This window comes from Anopheles funestus, chromosome 3RL, assembly GCF_943734845.2.
Source record: "Anopheles funestus chromosome 3RL, idAnoFuneDA-416_04, whole genome shotgun sequence".
Classification (NCBI taxonomy): domain Eukaryota; kingdom Metazoa; phylum Arthropoda; class Insecta; order Diptera; family Culicidae; genus Anopheles; species Anopheles funestus.
Window position 1 is genome coordinate 48189666 of NC_064599.1, and position 26307 is coordinate 48215972.

The 26307-nt window shown below is 40.8% G+C and overlaps 1 protein-coding gene across 2 annotated transcripts in view; it reads left to right on the forward strand.

Moving 5' to 3' along the window:
- The window catches only part of LOC125769914 (protein embryonic gonad), a 44047-nt gene that overhangs the window by 12869 nt on the left and 4871 nt on the right, over positions 1-26307 (forward strand). Inside the window, exons 2-3 of one of the 2 annotated variants that reach the window (XM_049438966.1) lie at positions 1606-1678; positions 13624-13701. In XM_049438966.1, the coding sequence (XP_049294923.1) occupies positions 1649-1678; positions 13624-13701 (108 nt within the window). In that variant the 5' untranslated portion in view covers positions 1606-1648. The remainder of the gene's footprint in view (positions 1-1605; positions 1679-13623; positions 13702-26307) is intronic. The other variant, XM_049438967.1, reaches the window with a different exon arrangement.

Genomic DNA, 26307 nt, shown 5'->3' on the forward strand with positions numbered 1-26307 from the left:
ACGGGGAAAAGAAAAACTGTGGGAAAATGTGTGCCACAGGAATGAAAATACCGGAAGGTATTCCCCAACGGAAAGCAATGACTACCAAGCAGAGATATTAGAACCACCAACAGAAAGCGGACAAACGAAGTGTGTCGAATTATTTTGAGTGATTTATTGCAAAGCTCTAGTACGGACAACAGTTTGCATTGCAAGCAGTTCCCTACAGTAACTAATGCGCTGTGGTGGAATCGTTTAGCGCCATACAAGGCGAAACCCTTTCCATTTCTTTGCTAACGAATTTTTTTCTCTCATTTGGCACCTTCATGGAACACTTCAAACAAAAGTTAAAAAAAGGGCCCAAACTGCATTTTACATCCGTTCGCCTTTATAGAGGAAGGGTTTGGTTGGTCCCTTACTTTAAATTCAGTGACTATTTTCGTGACCAGCAAAGGACTTAGAAAATGACTTTCCAGGCAGATCTTTTTACCAACTTTAGGGCAGCCGAGATGAAGATTAATTTGCATAAAATGATCCTTTTTCGAACCTCTACATATCCTGCTGTAAAATGTAGCATCGGAATAAACGATCGTTAAGCACAAACGAACACCAAAAGAAAAAAAGAAAAACATTGTTGAAGGGTTTTGTATGTTAGCGGCGCAAATAATTAAAGCATGTCGAATCGATGAAAGCCATTGAAAGCTGACCAAGGAAAGGGTTATAGTGAGTGGTTGAACATGTCACACGAAAACAAGGACCATAAGACGGAAGTGTTTGTTTTTATGACATCATTAGACCTATACCAAAAGATTGCTTACGTTCTTATACTGTATTGCTGTCTGTTACCTTCTAGTGATGGATGAAGGCAAGATGTTTCTAGGTGTTCTAGGCAATGTCAAGTATCGCGTAATCGTGACAATGGATAAATATTTAAACGGTTTTTTGCTGCTTGATAGTTATCTAACGTAAAAAATGCCAGCCATTGCAACACGGAATATTGTTTTAAGATACAGGGGGATTTATATTTACTCAGTTGTGAACCACAACGGTGGTGCCTTTAGCTTTTTCTTTACCTCGCCGAAATAGTTATCTTATTATTTTTTTTTCGTGTTGAACGGGTTGATAAATAGTTTACTTATTCCTATGAAGGATCTATAACGTTGTAAAGCTTGACAAAATTTAGATTTGACAGAAAAGAAAGTTGGTTTTTGTTGTATAAGAAGAACACACAAAAAATGGATTAATTTGTTCATTTTTTGCAGAGGTTTTACTTTTTTTTTTTGGTTGAGTGCAAACTTTTTTGTTTATTTTAAACCGTTTTGGTTTAACATAATTTACCCTTTGAATTGTTTTTTGATTTCTTATATAACATACATTATATTCATCATAATTTTTATTAAATTCTTCTCTTTCTTGAGTTTTGTATTGATTTTTGGTGTTTGTTTTATTGATAAAATACGATTTCATGTGATCGATCAACCCAATTAACTTCGGTATTAAGTCTCGGGAATTGCCGAATTATTTAACTGTTCATACTGAACGGCAAGCATGTCGTGAACATTCTGTCAAATTATTACGTACACCGTTCAAGCATTCGTATTTCACATTTGTCTATTTTTTTCACAGATTTCCATTGCAACGTTTCCAGTCAATACATTGCGATTTGTTGATGTGCTTTCCCGTAGTTAACCGTCTCAAGGTAAGCATTTGCACTTGGCACGCCTGCAGCATATAGTCACCGACCGTCTGCAAAACAGAGACGCTTTCAATCCCGCATGATTTATTGACACCTGTGCTCAGCATTTGCATACGGTGTGCATTAAAATGCGTGTGTGCGGCGTACGGTCGGCTAACAACAAAAGACGCTCCCTTCTTCCCGTAGGGCAATTATGACACTTATGCGTACAAACGACACGCAAGACAATTATAATCTAAGCTCGAAGCTCCAAGCCCCCTACCCGAACGTCTTCAATGTCCGAATGTCCCTTGCACTTGGAAATAGGTTCGAAATGCATTTTCTATGTTTTCTCCATGCTTTCGTGAAGCTGCAAGTAGCGTGTTCTGTTTGCACATCGAGGTCTACCTTCAACCGCAGCCACATCCGCCATGCTGACCATTAGCCAACGTCGCAACAGGTCGTCGCTAGGATGGAGCTTGTTCCGCCCCCTTGACGCTAGGCGACGACAAATTCCTGCCAGGTTGATCTAGCCACCGATCTGGGAGCGATACACACACATACTCGGTTCAAGTGTAGGCCCGGCCGGAAATCGTCGGACAGGCGATAGATGCGCCGCGGTGTCTAGGCTGCTGCCAATTCCAACGGAAAAGAGCGGCTTTTGTGGCGTGGACCACAAAGTTCAATTAACACAATGCGGCAATTAAAGAAGCCCCCATAAGATGGAGTTTTATGCGGGAACTATGGTCCCGTGACAGTGCGCGCCGCGTGTAAGGTTCGTCGACCATCGACGGAGTTTTAAGTGTTCCGACAAACGTCGTCACATTCATGGAGTTCCTCCATACACCATTTATGATCGCGAGTCTCATGTACTTGGTAAGAACATCAAGGAAACGACTACAAAGATTGGTCGCATTTGAGTGCGCGCAATGTGTGCACAATTAGTTCCATTTGCATTGTAAGACCAAAAGCAGTGACTTCACTATCTCAAGCTACTCTCTTTGGAATAACCCTAGGGGACTCCTATCCGTTATAGGCTCCGGCTTGTGCCAATTGTATATGGACAGTTTTTCGATGAGGTGCGTGGCTTACTTGGCCTAGTGTGAAGAAACATTCAATAATCCAAGGAATGGCTCGAACGATCATCGACCGATAGGGATGTACTGGTAGGTAGTACGAGAATTGGACATGATTTGTTACCATTCCCAGATGCGATACACCATCAGTTGGCAGATAGATTGGTAAGGTACTTAGCAGCACGATTGCTCATCACTATACCAATGGCGTTACGCAAGGCCGATTTTACACGCTGATCCTCCCCTTTGCAGTAGGATAAGGCTAAATGAAACTGTTCAGAGCGCTTTTGGCAAACGGTTGCTACTCTTCGACTGGTACGACTTTTGGTACGGTGCACCTGCAGATAAACTTTTGTCAATCTGGAAACGAATAAACTTACCAACTCGCTCAGAGGCGAACCGGCACCATTAATGCTAAACGGATAATCCCATTTGCCCATTTGCCCAACCAGCACTGTGACAAGCGTCGTCCGGCCACGCAGTTTTATAGCCGTCGTCGAGTGGACGGATTTATGGCTGTCAACTCGCTGGGTTTTGCGTCCTAGTTGGTGACCTGCAAGGCGCTATAAAACAATGCCCATTTACGCCCGAAGATGCTCCAAACGTTTGCGTGAATGCTGCGTTTCATTACTGGAATGTGTCACTTTTAGCGTGCTAATAAAAAGTTTGAGCTTTAAACTGCACTTTCATGCGTTGCAGCCGTCTGTGGCCGTGTGGTCCGGTAAAAGGGAGTTCTGGTTTTTAAGCTGTGTTTTTGTTTTCATTGCTCTTTAGTAGGTTGCTTTGGGTGCTGGTTGATTTGTGGTTTGGTGGTCGGTGAGTGAACACCGTTGTCAACGGAAAAATAAAGTTAATTTTAGGTCACAGCAGCAGCTTACCCCGGTACTGTAGGTAGACACTGATCGGTGTAACAAGTTTTTTTATATTAAACAGAGTAACCCAATGAATTAATCACGCCTGAAGAAGAGTCATCGAAAGTCGTGGCAAGTGGTAACCCTGAGTGAAGTGAATGCGTATCAATTCGCAGTCAGTGCAAAAGGGATCTTCAAGCAAATCCGTGAAGGAGATATCTCAAGCGATGGTAGATTTGTATGCATGAGTATATGGACACATTGTGCAGACCATACGGTCTACATACATTGGTCACAGAGTAACACTGTTACCATTGATCGGGACAGTGTTGCATCGGTGCCCGAAATTGGTAGAAAATATTGAATATCATAACCCGTTCCACTCATTTGCTGATGGCAGCCTAACAGTATAGAAAACGATTTATCATCACACGACCAGTTCGTTGCGCTTGGCGCGCATCGATTTAGTTGTTTATTATTATGATATTTAATAGTCCGAAAATTCGTGCGGTAGAGATGAGACTCGTCGTTCGGGTTCGGGGTTTTTTTTTTCTTCGAAGGTCTGTTCCTTAATGCCCGGAGGCCACAGCTGGTGCAGGAAACCGGTACAATGAAAAGCCGCTCATCATCACGCCGAATTAAACCGCATCAAATCAAAAGTAGACCTGCCTGATACGTGTAAATGATTTTAAATGATCGCTACACATTCACACAATCGTTGAGGTTTTCCTTTGATTGTACATTTGGACATCATGTTTGATGTTATTTGGCTCGCGTCTGTTAGTTTGCGGCAAGTTTTCAATCGGATTTCGCTGGATGACCTCCGACGTATTTATTCTTATACGCACACACACACATACACACGCACGCCGGTACACAATTTGCTCCAAACAGACAGATGTTTCATGCACAAAAGAAAACGTGTAAATTATTCTGCGCACGTGGACGCCACGAAGCCACGTTGACAAAGAAGCCAGATCAATCTTAAGCTGGAGCGAAAAGATAAATAACTAATTTTCCTCCCATCTGAGGTCCTCGGGCTTTTTGAAGATACCCACAAAATCAAGATAAATTACCTTCAGAGAACACCGCTACAACACCTTTGCTGCCTGTTTAGCTGCTGCGCGATTAATCTACAAAAGAATTCTACAACAAAACAATTTTGTCCACTTGTTTGGTTTGTATAGTGCAAGAAAATAACACAACTATAAGCATAACCCATCTCTCAATCAAGACATTTCAAAGCTGTGAAAAAGCAGCAATCGCCAATCGTCACCCAGATGAACTCTACTTTCGGTGCTTTGTCGCCCACGACGTGCTCCTACTGTAAACGCGCTCAACGCCCACAAAGGTGCAGAAGAAATGGTTGCTGAACGAAATTTGAATAATTTTATCATACTTCCATCGGTCATGTACGACCGATGTCATCCAATTGGGACCGAGCTAACTGTGTCCGGTATGTGCCCGCTCCGCAAGATGGTAGTTAACCTCTTCGATACTTTGGGACCCCAAACTAACCGAAGCTTTTACATGTTGACGGAGTACTTGCACGGCTCAATCCTCGCTTGACAGGCGAGCAGCTAAAGAGGCTCTACTTAATTTACCTCCGAGCGTTCGGACGTCGCACGGACGTGCATTTGTAGCCATGGCCGGTGAAACAAGCTGGCACCCGAATCCTACATGCGATGAAATTAAAGTACTCACCCGACAAGCAGCAGAAGATGATCAGTGGCAACTGCCGTCGACCGTCGCCCAAAATGGGCCAAAACGTTTCGGAGAAACCTGGGATGCTCCAGCCGAAAAGACGCACGTCCTTACATAAGTTACGCTTAATCTGGGTCATTTCATCAGCAACCCCGAGAAAGCCAATATGTAGCGTTGACCAGATATGTTGAAGTTTACCTTGATTCCAGTGCCGAGTTGGGAGCATCTGTAAATGTGAATCTTGTTAAAAATATGCGTTATAGTAGTACTATGTTGATTGTGCAAATATTTGTCATCAAACAAAAGATACAAACATTCTTACAAAGACTAAAAGTACAAAAACGCATATTTTTTTAATCAAAACCAGGAATAACAAACAAAAACAGTTTCAGTCGATGTAGGAACAGTGAAACAAAGACGAAACAGTGAAACCAAAAGCAAGTTACGTCGGATCAAAATACGAAAGCGTATGTTCGACGGAGATGCGGGATTGGTAATAAAAACGCAAAGCCAAGAAAAAACAAACGAAACGACTTAAGAAGCAGAACAAATCTGGTTCCCGATCGCGCGTTCCTCTTTTCGACGTGTCCTTCAACTGGCAGAACTTGCCGGGAGCTTTTGCAACGGCAAATTACTCTTCGAACGTCAAAAAACCGAGGGCGTTAACCAATTAATGTTTTCAACCTACTGACTCAGTGCCGAGCTTAACGAAGGCAAAGAATTCAGCTTCCGCGGAGACGAGGAGATCTTCATACGTCCATAGGACTTCACCAAACTTCTGTGGGGGTAGAAACCCGTCATCGTTACTGTAACGTCGCGCTGGTGTCGTTCCACAAAACGGGAGCCTTTCATAATATGGTTTTAATTATTTGTTATGAACCAATCCATCCCTTATGGCTTACACCAGTGCACGGGTGTTAAAAGAAAAGACAAGGACTTTTGCGGGGAAAACATGCCGAGAACAAAGATTTCAATCAGAAAATTGGTTTTGCGTCAGTGGCAGCTGTGTGTGGCGTAAAGGATCAAGTGGCACGTGATTTAATTTTTGGCAAGTGAGTGCCAAGCCGATTTCATTAAGATTTGTACATTGGACGGTTGTTTTGTATCGCTGTAAAACATAAGAAACATCATATTTTGAAGTTATTTTTATATGGAGTAAAAATTCATTAAACAAACATTTAATATTTAAATTTTACCAAATTATATGACGTTATACATTTTTTTCTTTTGAGTATTTCGAAAGTTGAAGCTGAGCAGTAGGGTTTCTTCGGTGCAATTTCTTTGGTACTAGAAAGAAACGATATTTCCGCCCGATGTTGAATGACGCTATCAAATTAAGACTCCAGGGCATAACCATGAGAGATATTCAAAATGAAGTGCTTGTACATAGACAATTATTTGTTTTCATCGGGTAAATGCTATGAGGGACGAAGTTAAAAATGCATTTTGCTGACTGAACATTGACCCTTGTTGTGCACTTTCACAATACGTACGATCGTGTAAAACTGTGAAGTGGGATTTTGCTTTATGGCGAAAATAGGTGAACATGCTAAACACTACTCACGCTTCGGTGTACGATGCTATGAGGTGTGCAATCATCATAACCAGCCGAATACCATCTTCGACAGTGAAGGTGTCTGCATATTTTCTCACCAAGTCATTGGAAAACAAACAAGCAAGGTGCAATGCAACAGGGTACCGTGTGCTGAAGACTCCCAATAAGCGATGGGTTTAATCCACCGAATCAACGGTTGCAGCATTCTTCTTAGTGATTAGCACCGAACACGGAGTGTAAGGGTTTCTAGTGCTGTGTGCGGATTCGATAGGATTAGCGACTAGTTAACTGACAGCACCAATAATCGAGACTCTCAAATCGGTACTTTCGAGACTTACCATTACCATTACGTATCTTGTTATGGCTGCTGTCTGTTTGTGGATGCTACTTGGCCGTTTCAAGTACAAATAGGAATTATGGAACGTCCTAGAGAATGCAAAATTTGACATAGTCAGAGTAAATTCATAAGTCTTGTAGACTTTTGTAAAAGTGATAAACTTTTACAGAAATTAAAGTTAAATTCAGTTGATCAGGCAATTACAAAAACCATATTGCAGCATTATTTTCATTTGATGATATTAATTGTGTGTTGATTTTATCTACGATTTCGAAACATCGATTAATCAGGAACGAAGCATTGTAAAAGTGAAAGTGACATGCAATCGTAAGCTGACGTTGAAATTAAACGACGCGTCGGTTTTAGCACATTGATTTTATCGTCGTTTAAGCGAAACGAGAGACAACTTTAAATAACAATTTTTCCATATATCACCATTTACTAAGGTGATGATCAATGTCATTTTTGGTTTGATCGTTTTATGTTTGAGTTTTTATAAAGTTAGCAAAATAATTAATTAATTTACACGTAATAAATTCGTGATACCAGTTGGGTGGAAAATTGTCATTGGTTATAATTTTATTTAAAAATATATTGAATCACTTCAATTCAATCTCAAATGCCTGAATCAAATGTAAAATGTGTAAAAGAAAATTGATTTATTCGACATAATTTATACACCTACGTGAATGATAACATATTTTTAAAATGTGTTGTTAATATACGTTTCTTTGTTTTAAATTTATGCAAGCGTATAACGTCATCACACAGGTTAAAGGAACAAATGAGCTTAATTTACAAGAGCAAGATAGCAAAAGCCGATTTCAAAGCCTTACGTTGATGACTTTGTTTCAATCAGAAGACATTTATCTTTAGTAAAACATAAGAAGGATGTGAAATCACACAGTTATAGCTGATGCTCGAAGATGCATTCAGAGCGGTCAGCAGGAAACAAAAAATAATGATAAACCAAATTAGCTAGGTATCGTTCAATCTTTCAAACCATTCCACATTCGTAACCATACTGCGCTGAAGAAACTTGGGTTTTTTTTATTAGAAACCTTTAGTTCCTATTGCAGTGGAAAGCACTAAAATATTCTCTCTTGCATGAGAATTGTCAAGTGGTTTTTCAACTACAAGTTCCGAGAATATTACGTTGCATGGAGCTATTTCTGTTTTTTTGGCGAAACATGAAGCTGTTAAAATATTTGGACACATCCGCTGACATACCGTCATCTGCTGATAGCGTTTTGTTTTCGCATGAAAAAAGTATGATTAACTTATTTAAATCACACACGTTTACACGTATGCACGAACGAGTGAAACAAAAATATGGGTAGCGTATCGGTCAAGCTCATATTCATGGCCGTTTGAGGGAAATGTTAAAAATTTTAATAAAGCCATTTATCACGCCTCGCTCGGAAGGGCAACCGAATTCGGGTCTTCCACCGGAATGCAAGATCAGGTTGAATCGATTCCATTTCTCGCTGTCACGGGTTTTCCGTTTCGAGTGAGTTCCGTCCGACAGCTAAAGCTCACAGCGAGCAGCACTCGAGATTTTGTCTTGCAGACTGGTTCAGGGCGAAGTGGATTGCTCCACTTAAGTTTTAAATTTATGCATCATTCTTTTATTTCCTTGCCCCCTGTGTTCGCACCTTTTCGCGGTCTGGCAGGTATGGTCATGTCGGATCAACGCCCATGTGTTGCTGCCAATTCGAAATCGATAGAATTTCAATTTGTTATTGTTTGCATGAGCGTTACATCGCGCGATTTCGTGGAAGCGAGAACGTCCTGCGTATTGCTTCAGTGCGGGGTTTGCAGCATCGCAGTTGTGCAGAAAATATTCGGTTGCAGTGCAGTGGAGAGCTGCATCATTATTCATTTCATTTTTGTGATTGTGCCATTTTACAGTTAGTTTTTTTTCTTACACCATTATGTTCTGCTCCTACCAAAGAAAGAATAACTTCATATGGAAAAGAGAGAGATTTATTCGTGCACTTATTGTGTCTCGTTTACCAAGATTTAAGAAGACCCGTAGATTGAAGAAAACATTAAATAAAATCAACCTCAGCATAACATTCACGAGAGCAATCAAGCTCCAGAGAGCACAAAACATTATTGCTGCCAGTTCAGGTGGCAACACCAAATACAGAAATTTAGCAAGCATACGATCAGATTGCTCTTATCCTTCCAGTTCAATGGTTTCCTTTGGGCAAAATTTCGCCGAATGTTATTTTTAATTAAAGCTGACAACACACACCAATCCATCATTCATCCGGTAGTCGATGAAGTCGTACAGCGCTCAATTGCTATGGTGGTTATATTTTGTAGAAAGCAACAGCACTTTCCAAATTATATTTGCATTATTTTAAAAACTGTTTACAGATATAGCATTTTGAGAACATTACACGATGCACAGCGGTTTCTGTATACAATTTTTTCGATTGAGTGGCTTTTAATGAAGATTGGTAGGTCCACCCGTAGGTCCTTAAATAACACACTGTTTGGTGTTTCCCACTTTATTTACGACGCATTTCATTGTTAATGAATCGACTAATCAGCGAATGTTAGTAAAATGTTATTATATGCTTACCATGATAGGGTTATAGCTACGTCCGTGGATGATTTGTTACTTTTGTCGTTTTCTTTACGCTTCGGTGTCATTGGTTAATTGATTTCTCACGGATCAGTGTTGACAGCTACTGTGCGCGTTCGGGTTTGGTATCGATTGGGGCATCTGCGTAGACATCCGAGTTGACTGACAGCTTTAGTCGTTTATAGCTTCAGGGCTCAACAGCAACCTCCACGGATTGGGATCGTTGACGGCCTAATTAATTATAAAGACATGGTTGAAGTCGAGCTGCCACTACTAGCACAAGAGATTTCCATCGGTTTGAATTAGATTTACAACTTCTTCGATCCGTAGAGTCGGTGTGAATTGTATGATCGACTGCGACGGTGTTTGTTTTGTGGGAACGAGTTTTTCGTGTTGCGAGCGTTCGAGGTTGATCATTTTCCTCACTCGGAAGGGGTGTTAAACGCTCATAAATAGCCACCAAAAATCCTTCTAAAACGCGAACAAGCTTCGATCTTCCCAGTTTCTGAAAGGCGTCGTTAGGCTAAAGCGTACGGGAATGAATAATAATCGTATCATTAAATATCTATAACAGCAACCGACTATGGTGGTACCGGCTAAATTTGATACAATTTATTTACCACTCTGAATGTCTTCGCTGATTGGAACAAATTGGCATCATTTTCGAGAGCAGCGCTTGTCGTGGCCAATTTTTGCACTTATGTTTTGCCCAACGCCGGCGCGAATGCATGAGGACGCCAACGGACGCTGTGGCACGTACCGGTTTGACAAATTTCGAAGATGCATTCACGAACGGGGTCAGCTCATGGAGAGTACAAATTATTGAATTTTAAGCGAACGCCATATTTCTTCATTTACATCGTAATTGTATGCAAATTTGGCGTTGGCCGAAAAGGAGAAAAACATAGTAACAGTTTTATCGCATGTTCCTTATCGGAGCATCGGAGCTGTGCAAGATTGCGCGGAAAATTGATCGGTCATGATGGAAGCATGTTCCGTATGGTGGTACAGTGTTGAGATGGCACGTTAATAGTGGCAAGGATATCGCTCACGAAACATGAGTAAGGTGTGACATGTGATGTTGATAAAATTGGAACGAGACGTACAGGACACATCGATTAGTTCCAGTGAACAAGGCTCTAAAGCATGGTACACAACAACATCCTGCGCTTATTTTTTGTAAGCTCTGTAACCACTGTCTAAAAACCAAAAATATCGATCAACAGCAATATCACTTCATTTGTAAAAGTCGTTGTTGTACAAGTGTATTGTTTCGTGACACCAGTTTTTTTCTTTTTATGACAAAATCACCATTCATAAAAAAAGAAGACGACATAGAAACAATCAGTTTTTGAAAGATATCATTTGCAAAGTTCAGGTATCCAGCTGTGAGATGTTGTTCCATATCGTTCGTTATAAACATTTTCGATGTAGTCAAATTTGTTATTCATTGAAAATATATGTATGTCCAATTGCTTGCTATTTTAAGAATAATATTGTTTATCTAAAATTTTCAACACAACGCTATTTTAATATGAACTATTTATGAAAGTTTCTAAAATTATTCGTATTTGAAATAGACCTTTTTTCTGAAGTTTGATGTTATAAGTTTATGTGAGCAATACAAAACAAGTAATTTGCATAATTTACGACTCATTGATTTAGTTACCTGCGATTTCCAATGTCGTCTTCCTGAGACTTAATCGTAGGTGCAATAAAAATTAAGTGGCAGGAAAGTACTTGACACCTTAGGAAAAAACGCTACTCACTTCGGAATGTTTCTTGACGATGGTGTGTTTTCGTAATTGTCGGATAAAAAGGAAGAGACCACAAAAACGCTCCATGCAAGCCAAATGCCAACAGGTGACACAGCGGTGGTATACGTTTGACATCTTTGTGTATCGCTTCAGCTAGAAATTGGTTTGCAAAAAGAAGTGTGACTGCGGTAGCGCTGAACTCTGATGCCGTTCTAGGCCGTCGTCTGTCGGGTTCCATTTCCTCTGTCAGCCCTTTTATGGAGTCTTCAATACAAATTGCTTTACGATCGTGTAAGGAGAGTTTATCAAAGCGTTCGCGATCGCATGGACGGTGTAGCGTGTGCCTGTAAATGCAGCGAAGAAAACGAGACTAGACTGCGAAATGCCCGGTGCCGGCACATCCAGCTGCAGATCGGATTTGCTCGCACCATAGGTTTGGCCTGTTGGTAGCATCAGCATGAAAGTAGCAACTATTGTGCCGCACGCATAGACGACAGAGCAGCCCATAAATTGCATTATAAAAGTGCTAACAGATTGTCAGTGATACAGTAAGCTGAATCGGTACGGGAGCCGATTATTCTTGGTTTCATGGTTGCATAGTTTGTGTGGTAGAATCTATTATCTTCCGAACGAATTGCGCAGTATCAATATTGGTACAACAAACAAGGTATCGTTATTTATGGCATTTCGGCACACTTTTCTAGTTTCAAAAGAAAAATGTAGTGAGAATAGCGATTAGTGAGAATACCGAAACAAGCATTTTATTATCTGAATAGCCAGTATAGCTAACAAGTGTGGCATTTTAAATGCCACATGGAAGAACAGTATGAAGCGTGTGTATTTTTAATTAGTTTTTTAAGCAAACTACAGCTGTCGAAACGGACTAGAACGATTTGTTGTCAAATCACTTCTAATTATTTTTATTATAAATGTTTTGATTCTTAATATAATTACCAATACATCGTTTGCTAAAGTAAAACAACAAAGAAATAAGCTTGTCATGGTATGTTACTAGTTGATTTGGCCGTTACGGTAATAGCAAATTTAAAAATACATTTGTTATGATACACAATGATCAACAATGAACGAATGTATAACACAAAATGGTGTTACAAAGGGACAAGTGGCTATCGTGTTTGTAGCCTCTGGCCTGATCTTTCGTGCAGTATGAGCTGGAAGTGAATGTCTGAACACGGCTCATCCATAGGCAATGATGCGATATCGTCAACATGCCTTTGACAGACAGCGACCTGCTTGCGTTCCGACAATAATCTAATTTGCTACGAAGCGGAATAAAATTACAAGGAAATGCTACCTCCCAGGAGGATTCGTTCCACGCGAATGCGGTGTTACTAAAAAACTGGCCTAGTGTCGCATTCCAATCAATAGCTCTTCGTGTCATCGGACCGCCACATCGTTGGCTGGGCACGGACTGGTACAACGTTGCACTAGCGCTAAGGCTGACAAATGCGCATCACTGTTCACGACTGCGTGCTCTCATGAATGGTAATGAGGCTGTAATGATTCGATCCGGGATGTAACCAAGCGTTGACAAGCGAGCTGCGCTTGTGCTTACGCTTTCTGATAGAGTGGCGAAAGGAGTAATTATTATTCGACTGCAAAGGATCGATGTGATGTGTTTCGAACTTGTTCATTTGTCAGCCTGAAGTGAGCTGATTATTGAACGATGCTGGAAGAGTGTTTTTATGATCGTAATGGTTTAAAACATGTAAATGTCGCTCATTTGCCAAGCTTTTCCCTTTATCACATGTGTTATGTGTAGTTAAACTGCTTTAATGTAATAAATGCTTGTATCGCTTCCTATCAGAACATTCAAAAACGTCATTTCTTAGTTTATAATTGTTTTCAGTTAATGTAGTTGTTAATTTAATTTTTATTAACATTTTATAATTATATTGAACTATGCTACAATTTAAAGACAACCTCGCCATATCAGCATTCAGAGCGGAAGAAGAAAATCTGTTGTGTATAATCAAAATTAAGTTAAAAGAAACGTATTGTATTTTAAAACATCTGTTACGGCAACACAATAATACATTAAAAAAATTATTTCTGTTTTTCTTTTGTATTAGATGAATCAACAATGCAAAGTATGCGGCGAACCAGCAGCAGGATTTCATTTTGGAGCATTTACATGCGAAGGATGCAAGGTAAAATCATGAAGTGAATATAAATTTTAATTTTATCACAATCCGATTATTGCTTTTTTGTAATTTCAATAATGCATTTTAATTTATTTTCTTAACATTTTTTTATTTAATTTTTTAACACAAAAAACCTTATAAAAATACCCAACTATGTACAGCTGAAAAGAGTTGTTGAAAAGTGTAGTCACCAATAATAATACTTAGTAAAGAAAAGTTGCAAAATTCGTAATGTGTTTCTGGTGACATGAATTAATCTCAGTGCTTTAATCTCCACACCATTTTGTATTGCTGCGATCGTTCAAGTTACTAATCAAATATGCAATCAGCCGATTCTTCTTCCGTGGCTATTTGTAAGTCATTTCGAATCGCTTGCCAACGGTTCGTCATGCGCTTTTTAACGCTTTCGGAAACATCAAACATCACAAGCTGCAATGGGTGATAAAACCCGATAAACGGCGGTATCGCTTCGGCAATGAGCAGACACCATCGAGCGTGATCAAGTTTTTTTCCCCAGCCAGAGGACGTATAATCAATCCCTGAAATTGGTTCAATCACGGGTAGCAATCAAAATAAAAAGACTACACGCCAAAACACAAAACACCTGCAAATAAAACGGCATACCCAAATAAGTCTCGGGCAGATCAGAATTTCGGCAAAGGCTGGTCGCAGGGTGAATTGAGCTATCGCGCGAATTGCATCGCACAAATCGCACAAAAATGGTGCCGTCGCTTCGACGCCTCGTACGGATGGTTGCAAGAAGTAGAGATGGTGAGACCTCCGCACCATTGTGGAACCCCGAGTTCGAAGCGCAAATCTCGTAATAAAGTTATAAATTTTTATGTTTACTCGAAAATATAACTTTATAAGGATTTATAACCTTTTTATGGCGGGAGTCCAGCGAGCACCAGCGAAACCTTCGGCACTAAATGGTAGACCACTATTTAGGGTATTCAGCACTTCCACTCAAAGAACACCTTTTTCACCTTCAAGACGCCATCCGGGGCGCTCGGGCGCTTTGGGGGCAACGGCTATGAACAAGATGTCCATGGTAAGAAGCAAGTCGATCATCATCATCATCACCATCATCGTAGACCTGCGATTGAGCGGTCTCGGTCTCAGGTCAGTTGTGCTCTCGATAATCAGCATAAAGTTGATATTGGTCAGATGCACTGGTGAGAAACAAAAGACGAGTCGTTTGCAACAATATTTAGTCGCATGGGAGCAGTTTCCTTCCTCAGCAACTTGTTTGTGTGAATGACGGGTCAGGTCAAGTCGATGTCGAAGAAGTATCAGGGAAGGGACGGACTGACAGGAAATGATAAAACGAAAATGAATCGATCACAAAAGATCACCTTAACATGCCAACCAGGTAAAACTTTAGCAGTACAATATCGCTGATTCACGGCAAACATAGGGAGCAAACCAAACCAAACAGAACCAAACGATGCGATATGCTTACCAAATTACAGTGTCCAGCGATGTGACACATAAATACACGGCAGCATTGGTGGACTGTTTTTCACATACCATACAGACGATGCGCGATGCGCTGTGCGATAATAATTTAATAAAGCTCTAAAGAAAGGTTGCAAGCTCGGCACCATATCGGACACACGTCGAGCGGGCAGGGGAGCTCATACGAGGAGCGCATTTCACGTGGGCAAGACGGGATACACAATACGCGAGATCAAGGGTCTCCAAGAACAGCTTCTTTGCGAAACGTGCCAGTTTAATAATAATAATGCCATCAGTTTTTATGAACAATCATTAGAGAGAGAGCGAGAGTCCTGAATCTCTTGAGGCACTCGTGGTCGGTGTGAATCGCGCGAAGGTGAAATAATTTTATAGTTATGGAAGACTTTCACGTGATGCTGGTTATAGGTCTAGTGGCCGCATCAATATGGTATGGGCCGAATGTTTCAATCGGTTGGGACGTTCGTTCACGACTCCCCATCCTCTACGGTCCGGTGGCTCGTTTCAATCTGTGATATTTTGGATTCGTTATGGTTCGATCTTCGATCTACGTGAGCTTCGGTTCATTGTAGCCATGGTGAGCATAATTTCCGCCTCATGTTTTTTACCCGACGTTTGCATGGGTTTTGGACAAATAGTGGTGTGCACGACAAGCGACACCGGGAACATCAAGCTCACCTGAATTCAATTCGCATGACGGGATTCGGATGATCACACAGAAGAAAAAGATGAAGAAAAGGAAATTGCTTCATTTATGTGCTTTTCAAGTGCCGAATCGTGCAAGTGATTCATTTAATTTTACTACCACTGTGATGACTGTAGGCGATTGTGTTGGCTATTTAGGCTTAATTAAATATGCATGTGAATCAACGGTAGAGTAATACTTTTGGCAGTTATGAAAAAGTGAGCATATTCGTTTTAATGTTTGCACATAAAGCATCAAGCGTGTGGTTCGAGAACATGTAAATCTTGTAAGATTGCTCCAAAAATGGGTGAAAAATGTTTCGCAACCATCGAATTAGAAACAACGTATCGGTATAAAATATGATAGTAGTTTCTGCATCGATTTATAAACAATTAGCATTATATGAAGAACGCTCCAAAAAATGCTTCCGGATTGATGAACGTGCTATTTAGACAGCTGCAGCAACATTCATCACTGAACTGGAATCTAATTGCTCAATTAGGCAGTCAAGGAGCGGTTTCAACAGGAAACTAGTGCGCCTCATCAGTGGTAGGTAACCTGTCAAATTTTATTGCTGTTCTAATACCGTTGTTCCGTTTGCAAAAGTATAACGAACCATTCATTCCTGTTTAAAGGCACTGTAACAAAAAATATCGCGCTCAGGCGATTCGGTTCCGTTTGCCAACCACCGTGTACTGGTAACATCATCTTGACTTATTCAAGGTAAACAAATGGCCACCTTCCTTTCTGCGCCTCTGATGGACGGTAACAATAAAAAAAGGAAACTAGTTCGATAAACAGTGCCTGCTCGCATATGAGCTGGAACGGCACGAAGGTGAAGAATTGTACACAACAGCAAGAGACCTCCGAAATTGGTGGCCCTGTGTTGACCGATTTGCATAGCCTAGTGTGAGCTCATCGCCAACGTGGAAGTACGTACTGGTTCGAAACTGTTTGATTGATGATGTTTTTGATCCAATTTATGGTCGAACAAATTACACTTTGACCACGCAATTGTTGGCAGCGGGAAGAACAGTGCCGATGGACCTTTCTTCACCATATGCCGCGTCGCGGAACGCTGCTCGCGGACACTGTGGCCTGGCAAAGGTTGCGGAGTGTTTAACCCAGGGTCGATCGGACTAAACTAGTGGTGTCTACTTAGGCTTCCGCAATGGTTGCGTGACGCAGCATACGGAATCAGCGTGAAGGTGTGCTTTTTGTAGCATTTGATCAATTTTGTGTGAACAGTCGGGTCATTAAATCAAGCGGTGCAACCGATTGATCGACAATGGCGGTATCAGAAATGGTGTTTTTTTTTCTTTCGGCAACATAGCTTGACGCGCAGTAGGAAGCTTGCATGTTTGATAAGCATTGGATTTTCACATATTTAGATTATTTTTGAGTGATTTAAATATTTGAAGATACATTGTGAAAATGCTGGAAAAATAAACTTCATTTAACTGACACATACAATGTGTCAAAGGAAACACACTCCACAAACATTCATTTGTAATTTACGTGTTTCTTTTCTAGATAAACTGATTTTGTTTCTTCATTTAAGTATTCAGTTCATCTGTGTAAAATACGAACCTTTACTTTCCTACCTGTTTTTTTTGCCCCCCTAGAGCGTCTAATTAGACGTTAGACATTCCACGACTCGAAACACGGTTTGCTATAGCTCACTACAAAAGGTAGCTTACGGTAGCGTTAGTATTCTGGTTTTTTGTTTGGTTCAATGATTTATGAGCGAAACTTTCTTGATCATTTGAAGCTCAGGAAGATCACGGAGCCGTGTTACGTCAAATTATCTTACCTGAGCGGCTACCGTTCGAAGTGGTGCGCTTTGTAGTTCATATTCCCGTGAACGGCTTCACGAATCTGATGTTTGCTTTGGCTCATAGTGTTAATTATCGTTTTCCTTGTTGTGATTAATGACCTATCGAAAACTCCGTTAAGTTGACGGTAGTTGAATCGCATGTAAAAGCAAAAGGTTACATTTTTACTATACTATCCAACCAAAAGGATTAGAAGCGTTGAATAATGCAATAAATTCCTTGATGAATAAATATTACCTTTGAAATTTGAGACGTTTTTAGTTTGATTCACGAGGCGTTTGCAATATTACCATACTGTTGAACAGTTATGCAAGATCTGGAAGCAATACTTGCGATGTAGATTTTTTCATTGGTCCTCATTACTAAGCAGTCAACTTAAACAGCAGCGAGTGTGACGATCTTGATGACGAGCTTGTACTTGTGAGTAACGCTACAACGCATGAACTGAAAAACCATTCCTTCGATCCGCTAGATCAATCGATCCAGTTTTGAATGGAGTAGGATGTACGATTACAGTTCCTGCACAGCGACTACTAGCGACAGAAATCTATCGATCTTTAGTGCGATTGAACGTCGTCGAGCGTCCCGCGTAGAGACTTCACTCGAGTATCCGCTGTGCAGGTGGAGGTGAGTTGAAGGCTCTTGAAAGGCTTCAAGAGGAAATGAGAGGCTTTCATGATCTTGTTTCGTCGATCACCGTATGCTGTACGGAGGCTGGTTCGATCGGATCCGGGGGGGTTAGCAGAAGTCAAATCAGAGCTTCTCCTGGTGCTGTTACGGGGCCGACTGTTGTTTCGATTTAGTACTTCAGACCGATCGCAAATTGACGTGAGAACCTTGCTCTTGAGCTGATTTACCGATCTGCCGTGTTTGTTGCGACGATGATGGTGATCTTCGCGATGGCATTGGAGGCTCGATACAAGTGTTCTGATTTCGAAAGGTTAGTGTGTTTTTATGACGTAGACAAGTGAAGGCAGATCAGTTAGTCGTTTCGGAACAAGATCGTACGTTAATCGTCTTTGCCAACGTTGCCCAACATCCGTTCCCATTGTTGCTAGAGGTGTGTTTGATGCTAGTGTTAGTGACGCTTTCTTTCATTTCATCGCCCTACGCAGATTGTATGTTGATACATATGAAGCAATATACGCAAGTTTTAGAACTTTAGTAAAATTTAAGTAACAAAACAAACAAGATGCAACTATTGTATAATTGTATAAAACTCTTAGTCCAATATAAAATGGTCACAAGTTTTAACGGTCAGTGGAAATGATGAGCCATAAGCATTGCCAATCGTAAAGGTAGTAGCAAGAACATATAGAAAACAGCTATTTATTTGGGAAAATGACCTAAAAATGGAAAATTGTTCATGTTATTTATGGTACGGAAGTTAAACGGGAAACACATTCATCCCATATGAGCCTGTAAGACAGTTGGTTTTGGTCAAATGCGTGGAAAACATTCTGGATTTCTAATTTCCATCATGCTGCTACGGGAGCAGACTTTGCAGTAAGACTGGTATCCCAAATTGATACAATTTGTACACAACCGGATGCATCAATAAACCCGTTTTGCGCTCAAACTGGGCGCCAGTTTCGCTCTCGGCTCAGCTCAACCGAATCGTATCGGTAATTGTTGAATAATGGGTAAAATTAGAGTAATGATCATTATTGATGAGGTTAACGTTAATTTCACTTTTGATTGCAGCTTCCCCGGTCGCCGGCGTTCATCTATTTTCTGCGGAAGATTCCACACACCCCACATCGTCGAGATGTGGTGCAAGGGCCCAGGGGTTTTTCGTGTATTTTGGTCTGTGAAATTATGCCCGTTTTAGTAAGTTACAACAGCAGCAGCAGCAGCAGTAACAACGCCGATAGAAGCAGCTACTGCTACTGCCTATGCACGGTGATTACCAACGTTTTTCTGTAGCAAAATACATTGCAGGAAAATGTCGCAACATTAGCTACCCAACATGATCCAATCGGTTGTCTCAGCGACAGATTGACCATGGTGTATGTCTAGGTGCCGATTTTTTTGATCCACCTGCTGTCTAATGGAACCCGCCTTGCCGATGCTTCGTTTCAACTAAAATGAAGCAGATCATTGAAGCGGTCTCCCTCGGGGCAAACGCATCACTTTCCAAATTCATCACAATGGTTTGCTTGAAATAAAAATAAAAAAATCCCATCAATTGTGGCACATGGCACATGTGCAGGAGTAAAGAGTAGAGCAATAAAAATTGCATTTGATTCAGTTTCATCAAAAAATCAAAACAGACATAATTTATCAAAATTTAGGTTAAGACAATCTTGAATTTGCCTCCCTTGCGCATATAAACTGGACACCCTGGTCGTAAAGCGTAAGGGTACCGAGATGGGTGGCATGGATATGTGTGATCGGCATGAAGCTACAAATTAAATTAGATGAAAAGGCCAAACGCTCATTAATCATCGCTTGTGCATACAGTAGCAAGTAGTGCATGGAACGATGAAAAACTAAAAATCTGCTTCATATCGCTTAACCAGTCGTTTCGGATGCCCCATTGATGCGAGAGCGCCTGGTAAGCGAGAGTAAAAGTATGACTCTTCATGATGCCGGTAGCTTTTGTTTTCCCGAAAGCACCAGTTAACAAGTGCTGCTGTAACCAAGTATGGTACATTTACGATCCAATTTATGCAAGCCAATGCCGTTGTAATGAACGATTGTATATGAAAAGCTATGTTTGTATTTCAAGCAACTACGACACACCTTTTTAAGCTCCTTTTAGCCTACAAGTGATTAACAACAAAATATCATTTGCAATAAAAATAGTCGTTGATGTTTAATGAAGTCCCAGTTTATTTCCTGCGCGAAACAATACATTACAGTACATGTTAAGGTAAATTAAATGCGTAAATAAAACATTTAATTTACGATCGGTTTATAATTTAAGTTTTGATCGAATCTCTCCAAATTATGCCTTGGTTATATACAAAAATTAAAGATAGTTTAAATTACAGCCTAATTGTATAAGAGAAGCGTATAAATAGAAATTTGGAGATTTGGATTGGGACAAATAATCCATTATTGTTTATTGCCAATATGAATTGACACAAACTCGCTTATCATCGGTTTACAGATATTTAAAGAGTTGAACTGTTGAAATTTCAAGCTAGAACATCCACAGCTTGTTCAATATTTTTTACCTTCATCATACCATATTAATTGTAACACTATATATAGATATACATACTGCTAATAATAAGATTGATATGCTAATAACTGCCAAAAACCCCCATCATTTTGGCAACCAAACAACCACATAAGTTCATAAAGTTTTGAAGATAAAATTTCACCGATTATAAATTCTGTGTTAGTGTGAAGAAAAACTAGCTATTTAGCAGTTAGTACCATTGCTTGACTTTTCCCCATTTCCCATGACGAACGAAATGCAATATACGTACATAGTCTCTACATGAAAAAAAAAACTATATGTACCTCTCATGATCCTCGTGAATTCCAGAAGAGGAGAGGTTAATTGAATAATAAATTAATATCTCTTAACACTATCGTCCGGTTGTAATCTGTAACAGGTACATTATGTATGCTGGGAGGCGTCCACGGTTCGCTAGATAAGTTTCAGCCGTAGCACGACACCGACACAATCCAGCACCCAGTGCTTTGCGTGCCACGGCGGTAGAAGATAGTACCAAAGTATAATCGTCGCTTTAACGCAGCCCTATGGGCAGTGCGGTAGGAATGGCAAGAAATGCTAATGGAACTGCCCACGGCTCTTCTTACGAGTTGCTTGCTCATGACTCCTGGTTCCAGAATCCGGACATCAAGTCCATCGGCGGCCCACATTTCCCGGGGTGTTATCTGCTGCACTTAACGAGAATAAATTGTACACAGCTGCTTCACGCTTTGCTGTGTAAATCAACTGGAGAAGAAGTTGTACGAACGCTTGTTCAAACAAATTGATAGCTGATAGCGCCGAGCGATAGCGCGAAAGTGGATCGGTTCAGAGCCTCGGGCTTCATTCGCAGGTGTATTCCCTTACGAGGTTGCTAGTTAACAGATCAAAGATCGTGTTAAAGATTGACGCCGATAGACAAACATTGATGTTTGGTTAAACATAGTATTCTTCCTCAGCACGTAGTACGAAGATTGATGCTCTTTATTGTCTCATATTTTTGTGTTACAACAACAACGCGTTGCGGGTAAAAAGTTGTGTTCGGTTCATTTTCTGTGAGTTCATAACATACAATAGAAAATGTCTATGGTATTTGTGTGTTTTATTACCTTTGCCAACTGAAGACATGCATGCATTGCATCCAAACGCATGCCGATTGGCAAACACTTTGCCTTGAATGCAAAATTAGGTTGAAAGTTGAGATTCACTATCGAGCATAAGGCGCATTGACTGAATATCTAGCATTATTTAACAGGTGATGGCGGCACTTGCGTCGGATCAATTAACCTTTTGGCGAACTTCTTTGTCCGGGCGTAGTAGGTAACGGCTGCACTGTAAGCGAGAGCGATGAAGCCATACTTGCAAGGAGCGACTCCATGTTCGTGTCATGACAGACCATAAATCACATTCGCTATTCCATGGGTCAGCTAGGTTTCTAGCCAACGGATTCGGTCAGGTTCCATCCACATTCTGAGTCCCGCTTAATACAATGTGTTGTGTTGCACAAATTGGCACTATACCATTATTGCCCTCCCAATCACTGATGTGCAGGGCAAGGCTGCGGACTTCGACTCACTGACGGTGCAGTCTAGTTTTGGAACAGAAAAGGCAGCTGCTAATCAGTGGTATGGAATAGATGTTTATAAATAATCTTTTATTGCATCGTAAAATGTGTACTTTCCAGCACATTTTATGCGTGATCTCTGGGACAAATAAAACCAATCAATGGGCACAGTTGGCTGCGCGTTTACGGAGCAATGTCCTCTCTCCCGATAGAGACTACATACTTCACCATATCCCGAGCATCAGGAGTGAGCTGATGGCTCTTCGTAGCGTTGTTTAAGAACTCTTGGTTCGCGCAGGAAAAGTGGCGAGTGCGGTGGAAAAGAGCGATCCTGTGCGCTGCTTCCGTGAAGAAAATGTGACTTTTCAGGGGGTCCGACAGGTTGAAATCGCACTAAAAGTCGTTCAATGGCAACGAACGACCATTTGTTTCATCCTTAGGTCTTGATCTTCTGCGGCTCGAAAGGATTGGAACTTATGCGGTGCATTGCGGTACTGTTTTAATTTTATCGATTATACCCATTTTATAGCACTTGTAACCTTCCTGTTCCGAACGAACCGGGACTTGGTCGGAGCCGAAAGCAATAAAAGAAACTCTTAATTTAATTGATCTGCTTTGCTATACAGCACATAGATCGCTCGATCGCATCGTACAGGCCCCACCGTGCGTCCGAAAGCGTCACAGCGGACACACCACCGGTAACTTACTGTTTCCTGGCAGCTTTGCAACTCGTCTGAAGCAACGGTTTTCGCCATGTTTCACAAAGACCTTTCGCCAGGCTGGGTGCCTACGTGCAGAAAGCGCGAGCAGGGCGACAGGTCGATTGCTGGACGTCGTCGTTGCTGTCAATGCAGGTCCGTTGACAGAAAGATAATTGTTCGTGATCATCTTCACTGTACCAACTCAGTGGCAAGCGCCGGAATTCCCAGGTTACTTTATGCGGTGATTTTTTTGCTTCCTCTGCTTCGTTACGACGTACGACTCTGTTTTAAAATTAATAGTCTAGTTAACAAGTCGTATGTGCATTATGAGACTCTACGTCCTCGGACATTACCGGATTTTGCGTCAGTCGTGCTGGGATGATGTTGTTTCGATTGATGACATGCTGCCAATACATCGGTTAGCTGCATTTGGTAGCTGTTTGGAAAGACAGTTTAGAGAGAGAGCAGGGCAACAAATTGGTTTAGTTTAATTCAAGAAAAACTTAACTTGTCGGTTTCGTCAATTACTTTAGTTAATTACTTGCATCCAAATGCAACGTTCATAAATTTTCATTAACGATCAGAGCTTGCAAAAGTTGAGCAAATTTAGAAGATATGTTGTTTTGTACAAACACCGAAGTAAAATAAGAGCATAGATAATGCTTATCTTATTTCGAGAAGTTGCAGATATTTATCACACAGAACGAAGCTGACGTTGCTAATCAGTTTTTCCGTTTTTCTTTAAGCGGGATGTAATCGTGCTATCAAGTACGCGACGCTCACTTATCGAGACGCTCTAGCTGACCTTCGCTTATCGCCTGTGTGGTATTTTGAAATTTTACGAGCCATCATTAAGCTTAAAGATTATCGAAAATTAGTGCCCACCGCGTTATCCTCTCCAGGCAGCCAACGAAACGAACATGAGAATGGTTTAAAATAGCAGAAAATATCGAAAGGCAAAAAAGCCGACCATTCCGTTTGCGTGGACAAAGCTGAACAAAGTGTACATTTGGCGAATGGGTTCCAGAGGAAAGTAAGTGGATGCGAAGTCACTGCTGGTGGGATCCCAAAAGACGATCCAAAAAAAAAAATAAACCCGCGAAGACGACGCTCCCGAACCCCCAGCAGACGGATGCTGAAATTGAAATTTTTACGATCCAATTGAGAGCACTCTTAAAAACCGATTCTCATTCACCGAAATGGGCCGCCCGGTGATCGCAATGAAACGCACGAACGAAGGCAGGTGGCTGTCCCAACGGACTGCGCTGGCGGACGCGGAGAAGCAGGAAACCACAAAATCATGCTGCTTAATTGTGCTGCCTCATGCTAATGCTTCTGTGTCGCACTTCCCTGTTTCGCGATCCCTTTGCACACCGCTAGCGACCGGATCAATCGTCAACGTTGCTGCTCTTGTGCGGTTGAAACGCACATCGACAATCTTTCGAGCGGACAAGTGCGAATTTTATCTTTTGCGAGATCTGTTTTCCCACCAATTTGGCATCGGCAAACAAAAATCAACGCAAATCACCTACATCGACCCAAAACGCGCAATCGAAATGCAATCGTCATCATCGGCGTCAGTACGATGCAGCAAAAGGCGCTCTTGACTGCAACATCTCGTAATGCACGCTTATAATATGGCGGTTATCATCGGAAGATGCGAGTAGTTCAGAATACGTTCTTTGGTTATGTTTCTTAGTGCCTTTTCAACGGATGTTACATTTAATACACAGCCTTAAGCAAATTGCATTAATTTGTTGATCGAATTCGTTGAATGTGTGTCAATTTGTTCGCAAACTGTTAAATGTTTATGCTGTAATAATGTTCATGGCGGAAGAGTTAAATAGTCCAAGATATCAAAAAGTGATGATCTCATAATACTGCGCTGAAACGTTTGACTTGAGCTGCAGAAATAAGTGCGAATCAAATCGAGACATCGAGAACAATTAGAAATTTTTGATTATCAGATAATGTAAATGATTTGAGAAAAGTAAAGACGATCATAAATTTATGAAACTTTGAATCATCGGTAACTTTAACGAGTTGTTAAAAAATGTCACAAGTATGAATTAAGAAATATGCTGGGTTGGTTAAATGGTGTTTAGTTACGCTTTGAAAAGTTTCTCGTTTACATCGTGTTTAGATGTGCTAAGTTCTACTGCACACATATGACGGTGCTTGAAATTTACAGTTAAGTGAATATTTTTTTCAGTTCAAAAACACCCGAAAATGGCCTGTTTCTGTTGAATGGATGTAATATATCGTTTTCGTTAATGTTTAAAAAAAAAACAATGGGCGATGTGCAAAAGAAGTAATTCAACATTTATGCCTCCCTCGATTTTCAGTATGTTTTAGATCATTAACTCTAGATAAAGTGTAAGAAAATGTTACTATCCAGATCTTCTTCAGATCCGTTAGTAACCGCAAGCGGCCTAAAGCTCACTGAACGTCTAGCCTTTGTCGTTTCATAGTGAACTGGCACATGAAAAGTGTGTTAAATTTTATTGTCCAATCAAAGGTACAGCCCTGCAGCAGCGTTTGCTCGAGTTGCCAACTGTGAGCGATTTCAAGCAGTTGGTGGTCGATACAACCAGATCCTGTCACCACATCCGCTGTGATTCGATTTGTTATACTTTTTCCCCACGAAAACGTTGACGCTGAGTTTATCTCTTCTCGGATTATCTTTGGAATCTATCACTTTCTTTGGGCACCCCCAAACTCTCCGAAAGACGCAACGTGTGGTCTTGCTTCACCAGTAACCTGTTGGACGAGATCATTAGACGCGTTAGGGAGAAAGGTTTCAAAGGTTTGAACCAACCGTGCGTATCCAGAGAAGCGCGGGCTAGCAAGCTTTGCTCTGGATCGTTAATTTAGTGTGAAATTTGATTACATGGTATCATATGAAACGAGAAAATGTTAAAGCTCATTCACAAATGAGCTTCTTAGTTATAAGCTTTACAAAATTAATTTTCTCAGAAGCTTCAATTAACCGTTGACTCCATTCTATTGACAGGGTTTTTGTGTTTCTTTAGAAGGAATTCCTCAATTTTGATAAATACACACAAGCATTGTAAAGTATAACGTGAAATGCAGGAAAGCTCAATGACATTTCTTAGCACAATACAATATTTCTCTAATAAATTTACATATGAAGCTATTGATGGATACAAATAGCTTGTTTA